Raw genomic sequence first — 6572 nt, forward strand, 5'->3', positions numbered from 1 at the left:
GAGTAGCAGGAATGCTGCCTTGTAAACTGATCTCAATAGAGTGTTGTAGTGGAGTCCTAAATGTATGGCCATGTGTAGGCCTTCAATTACAGCCTACTATACCTAACGATCGCTCCCGACATAGATCTAACAGCATTGTTCATCAAGTTATTTATATATAACCTTTCATTCTGCTTAGCGGGTATTTAACTAAAGGCCCTTCAGCTGATGAATGTAGAGGACTTTAGTTGTACGTATGCAAATTACCCAACAGCCAGACAATCCATGTCCCAAGACATATATATATAGTAAGAAGAAAGGCAGGGTGGTTAACCGGAATGCAAGTATCTAGTTTGCTACCCTGCACTGGGGAGGGGGGAGACAGAGTGCATTCAAGAAGCTAAAAGAACAACACCATTACAGTGTAGCAACGTCATTTACCAGTCCATGGCAATTAAACCGCGGTTTCCGTCTGCCCCTCTCCTCGCGTAGGAAGTACGCGCTGCCTCCGGCCTCCAAGTCACTTCCGGGTGGTGCCCTGGCGCCGAGTGACGTCAGCTGTCCGACCAAGATCGAAGCGGACGACTCGTACTATAGCGACGACGACCGGCGGACGGAGCAATCGCTATCGGCCGACGAGGCGTCGTCGGTGGGACCGCCTGGCGGTGACCTGTCGCCGAGACTACTCGGCCGCTCGGCCGGCTCGCCTGATCACACCGGCGGCTTCGGGGACTTCTTTCCGTTGGCAGCCGCCGCGGCGGCAGCAGCCACCGGCGGCGGAGGGCCGCACTCGTCGTTCCCGCTGCAGTACCTGTACAGCCAGAGCATGTACCATCAGAGTCTCATGCTGCAGGAGATGCTCATGACGTCGGCGGCCGCGGCCGCAGCGGCAGCCTCCAACAACGCTGCCCCGACTCCGGTGGGTGGACGGCCCAGCACAGCGCCGTTCGGTTTCAACCCTTTCTCGGTGCGCAATCTCCTCATGGCTAACGAGCAGAGCTACCTGAAAACGTCGAACCCTTTCAAGGCAGCCGCCGAAGAACACCTCAAGAGTCAGCTACGATTCTTACCCTACCCGCTGCCGGCGTGGCGGATGCACACTGCGTCGGGGGACACGTCGCCAATTTCTCCACAATCTCAACCTCTTTCTCAACTTTCTGCCATGACGCAGCCGCCTTCGAGACCAGGGTCCTCCTCCCCGCCCACCTCGAAGAGCTCCGGCGTGATCCCACCTTTTGGAGGTCTTCGGCAGGAGAAGATGTGTTTTCTCAGAGACGGCTCCACTGGAGGGGACGACCCCTCGGAGAGGTCTTCCGCGCCTGGCAGTCCGCTGGCAGCGACCTGCCCGACTGCGACTCCACCGACGACGTTGGCGTCCGTGATGATGATGCGGGATCACTGCTCGTCGGCGACTGCGAACTCCGCTTTCGAGGACGGTAGAGTGCGCCGTGACTCCGAGGAACTGGTCGGCGGCAGTGACTGAATACGACCTTGGTGGGGACCAGGGACTCCCACCTGTGGTGTTGTCGTGACGTGAACCATGACCCCGCTTACCGCAGTGGTGCCTCGTGCGGACGTTGTACGCTGTGTATACGACGCTCGTTTCTCCTCTGTGTGTTAGTGGCACACGTGTCACGCGAACTTTCTGAGAAGTATGTCGCACTCTCGCGATCTGAGAGAGTGAGTGCGTGTCTGTGTGTGCATAGCCTAATACACTGTGGTTAGCGAGCAGCCGGTTTTACGCATTCCGGCTCTGGAATGATTGGTGTTTTTTAAATTAAATTTTAAGTTCCGGGAGTTTTATTCTCTCTACCCCACCACGAGTGTCGAAATGGCATACGCACACGTTCACGCCATGCCGGAGTGGAGACGTTGCGAGTGTTGTGCTAGTAATAAGATGGCGCGTCGTAAAAGTAAAAAAAAAAAAGCGCGTTATCAGTCCAGAACATTTCGCAATGTTTGAGCAGAATAGCAGCAATCGTTACTCTGTAGGGTAGCCTCGTCCCCACCAGTTTCATTTTTTTTATTTTCGTTTTTTTCACTTCATAGTCGCGTTTGCTGTGAGTGCCCTGGGTGACATAAGTGCAGCGATTCTTGAATGGGTGATATTCTGCAAACGGCTTTCCTTCTCTCTAGCTAAGTCTATGCGGCTTTGGAGTCGTTGGTCGAGTGTGATAACAACGCAATACAACGAATTGAGTGCGTAATACTAGTTACACACCGCGAAATGCTCCTGCATATCCTTACTGCCTTTGATCTCCCATGAAAGATCGCTTTTGTGTCCCCCTCCTTCCATATGGACTCGCATTCCTGTCTCCCAGTGAAGTGTTATGTCGCTGATGTGGCTACTCAATGACAGGAGCCGTCGAAGAATAGGTGGCACAAAGCATAAGCGCAACCATATGTAACGAAATTTGATTTATAATTTATAAATTTCGCTGTCATATCGTTGGAAGTAGGACCCCAGTGGGACTAACATTATTGTTACTGTTAACATTACTGTTAACATTACTGGTGTGGATTTTATTTTATCTTTAGTTTATTTTGCATGTATGGGTTATACACTCGAGGTATATTTATCGCTTATCAGAAAAGAAAAAAAAAACCCTGTATCAGAAATGACCCGAGTGAATGAATCCATACAACAGATCAAAATGATCGCTTCCAACCGGTTAACGAGTTCACCAAGGCTCGAAATTCGCGAGAATCTAAAAGATTATCTTTATTTAAACAGCCCACATTATTTTCCTGAGTACGCTCTAGGTGTCGAAATGAAGAAGTCTGATAGCAACTGGGCAACACCGAAAAGGCCTTCTCTATTTGTTTTTTCGCAGTGGTGATGTGCGACGAAAGTGTACTCCGACAAAGACCGCGCCGAAAGCTGTTGAGGGCATTGTTGCGAAATTTTCATCTACTCTCTTGGACCGGACTTCATTTTATTTCATTCATCGTACCTTCAAGGCAGGAGCATTTCAGAGAATTTGGGTATCGAACTATCGTACAATAGAGCTAAGCATTAGAAAAAAAAATGGAGGCGTAAAATACCCGTTTACTTAGATTAGGACATTCGTTAAAGAACCACAGGTGGACTAAATTTTCCGGAACCCCAACTATGGCGTCCCTCATAGTATGGGTTTGGGGCGTTAAACCCAATAATTATTATTAGGTCCTAAAGCGTATGTTCAATAGAGTTCATAGCTGAGTGAGAGAAAGAGAGAGAATGGACATTAAGCGCAGAATCTGCCACCCTAGCAGCACCCCATGCTACATACTGTACATAGAATGTGACGTGAAGTTTTATCACCCGGGGCATCGGCAGCAGTCTTTGTTTGTCCGTGGGATTTATGCAATACTCCGCACATCCGCATCGTGTCGTTCCGCGCGCGAGGCTGGTATAGTCCTGCGTATGCATACCTTGTCTAGTCAACTCTTATATCGACGCACGAGTGAAAGAAGTAATAAAGACACACAGTAATAAAAAAAAGTGACGCAATGCTAAACGGGAAGTCGAGGCTCAGAATCGCGCGATTTTTCTCGCGCGCGTTCGATGTCCGGAACTTCGCACTCGAAAAGTTACGCGGGCATATCTTTCTCAGTCTGCGCGTGTGCTGCTGTTGCGTCACTTACCCTACTGTCGCATGTCACGTGCTACGTCGCGTGTGCCTCGTCCTGTGCTAGCTAGGTGACGTGGTACATCTGTGGTTGATATGCTGTTCACGCCTTTGATCGTTTTTTTTTATGGAGGATTGAGACCTCGAGTGAAGATGTACTTACGACCGAATCATAAACCAGGAGTAGGTTCAAAGTGTGCAAAACATATTAACTACAGACGTGCCACTTCCTATGCTGGGTGACGGGACATGTCTGTAGTTGACATGTCTTGCACGGATTTCATTGTTTTTTGCTCTGAAAGATTATGAGCTTGTGTGACGGTTTACTTGCGACTGAATCGTAAACCAGGAGTGTGTTCAAACGACTTCAGTACACTCCGAGCAATCGTTTTAGCATTCTGCATGACCAAACAGCCTTTTGTGAGAAGTGGAGGCAATAAAAAATCCACAAACAAATCAAGAACACGAAACATAACTCGTACCGATGTGATGTCATCATGCCATTGGCCGTCATGAGTCGGCTTGATTATGTGGGTTTATATGGGTAAATATGGGCTCCACGTCACCAGCAGGCTATATGTTAGTTTACGAGGTCTTCAGTGAGGTAGTATAATTAGATTAAAGAGTGAACAGAACGAAAACGTAACAACCGTGTTTACGTGAACGCGACAGTATATATGGAGTTCGGTCACCTATCGGTTCGCACAGGAGAGCACGGCATTTGGCGACGTATTCGAAAACGGCTTTACACCAGGACGCATCGCGTCGAGTCGAGTTGACCTTCAGTTTTTCCACGATCGAAAGCGCTCGAACTCCGACAGCGCGTTGCGTTACGTTGAAATCACGCTTTCTTTACCAGCCGCGAGGTACCGCCACCGCATGTGCACTCAGCCATAGAGTTTCCTAAAATTGCCTATAGAGGCGACTCTGGCGCTGCGATCGTTCAGCGACCATGGGACAGATTTGCCCAGTATTCGTGGTTGCGGGCGGCGAATCGCCCTTATGGCTTCGTTGAATGCTGTGTTGTGGTTTGTTTCGAAGGAAAGAACGGTCCCTTTTGAACTTTGCGACCCAATTTGAAATGGTAAGCCTAAAAGTACAAGGTCATGAAGCGCAGCTGCTGAACATTGGCTGATGTTTGTTTCGTGAGAAAATTGCTCCAAGCCACACGAACACGCATGGAGCCAGAAGTACGAAGATTAGACAAATCAGTGTACTACCCATCATTCCCATGTTCGCTGAAGCGCCTTGCGTTGCAGCTCCCATAGACACTACCACCCGAGTTTCTTCTAGTGCACATTCAGGAAACTTTATTCACCTAAGTCGACACGGCGCGCCAGGGTGAGGGACGAACGTGTCGAGTTCGGTCAATGCGACGTGCTTCTTCTGGCCGCGCTAGCATACATCCGGGTCGTGACGCCGTTGCATTTAGGATCCTGGGTGCTAACCGAACCTCTATTTACCGGAGGGTTCGCGTCGTCACGTGATGCGCAGCTAAGCAGCGCATGCGCATCCGCACACTGAGACAAACTGAGCGCCACCGCTCTCACACTCTTCTCTACGTGTATGCATATACGTGAACTTGTCTCTAGTTTTCGGGGTTGATTATTTATTTGGTTCTTTGCACGAGAAGAGACAAATCTGTTCCTGCTTAAAATCTGCGTTCCCCGCAGATTTTTGACGCGTTTGTCGTGGCGACGTCTGCGTCAGTGTGTGTCCGTTGTTTGTGTTCTATTGCAATTCCAAAGTTTGTGTGTTTGTTTTGTTACGGCAATGCGCAGGCTGCATGTTCGCAGGAGTTACACCTTTGTTTCGTAGCCGAGTGGTAGAACATCCGCTTGCCACGCAAACGACCCGAGTTCGATCCCCGCTTGGACCCAAACAAATTTCTTTCGCAATTCGGTATACGCGTCAAGAGTCGCGACTTGGCGTCCCACCTCTGTGTGTGTTTGTTTCGTTGTTTCGTGCGCGCCGTCGGCAGTCTTGTTTAGCGGCCTGTCCGTCTTCTCGGCGCACAACAGCGTGGTACCCCATGTCACACCAGCAGTTGAAAGACAAAATTAAAAAGTGAAAGCATTACACTGATGTCAAAAGGGTCTTTGTGTCTTTTATTGTTGATTAGGTGATACCATCAAACCTTTTTGCTGTGCTAAGTTACACAAAAGGAAAAAAGAAATATTGGGCCAAACCATCGAGTGGCAGGGCATACCTGTATTATCGGGGTAACAACGTATCTAAAACAAAACGCGTGCGTTTGTATTAGATTATTAGTTTGTGGGCGCATATATAAATACGTGCATGAACGAGACGTCGAAACTTTCACGCAAGCGTGTTTACGTAACGTTTTCAGCTGATGGACCAGCCTTCGTCAGAGTGACTCTGGTGGGATGAAAACTTTCAGTAAAGACGCTTCCGTGAAAGTTTCGTCGTCTCTTTCTTGCATACAATACGTCGGGTACAGCGTGAATGACGTTCAAAAAATCTGATATATATATATATATATATATATATATATATATATATATATATATATATATATATATATATATATATATATATATATATATATATATATATGATGAATGGGCGACGTGGCCTGGTTCATACGCCATGTTTATTCCATTCTGCACTTCTTCCTCATCTACTTCTTCTAACTCCTAACCATTGCTACCTTCTTACGTTACACACACACACACACACACATATATATATATATATATATATATATATATATATATATATATATATATATATATATATATATATATATATATATATATATATATATATATATATATATATATCTGTCATCACTTCGTTTCAAGAGAAAAGCAGGGGCAAGCATATTGCTGCGTATAGTGTAAAAATCCCGACGCTTATTCACGCAGAGTTATTGCGCCAGTATTTTGTATCGAAGAAGAGAGAGAATGAAAGACAGCGAAAAGGTAAGCAGGTTAACCAGGCTGCACCTGATTCGCTACC

At 47.4% G+C, this 6572-nt stretch overlaps 1 protein-coding gene across 2 annotated transcripts in view; it reads left to right on the top strand.

Moving 5' to 3' along the window:
* The window catches only part of LOC142803827 (uncharacterized), an 83212-nt gene extending 77529 nt beyond the window's left edge, over nt 1-5683 (top strand). For both annotated transcript variants that reach the window (XM_075889968.1, XM_075889969.1), the window contains exon 5: nt 472-5683. In XM_075889968.1, coding sequence (XP_075746083.1) covers nt 472-1462 — 991 coding nt within the window. In that variant the 3' untranslated portion in view covers nt 1463-5683. The remainder of the gene's footprint in view (nt 1-471) is intronic.
* The last annotated feature ends 889 nt before the right edge of the window (nt 5684-6572 follow it).

This window comes from Rhipicephalus microplus, chromosome 3 (assembly GCF_043290135.1).
Source record: "Rhipicephalus microplus isolate Deutch F79 chromosome 3, USDA_Rmic, whole genome shotgun sequence".
In the NCBI taxonomy this organism is placed as follows: Eukaryota; Metazoa; Arthropoda; class Arachnida; order Ixodida; family Ixodidae; genus Rhipicephalus; species Rhipicephalus microplus.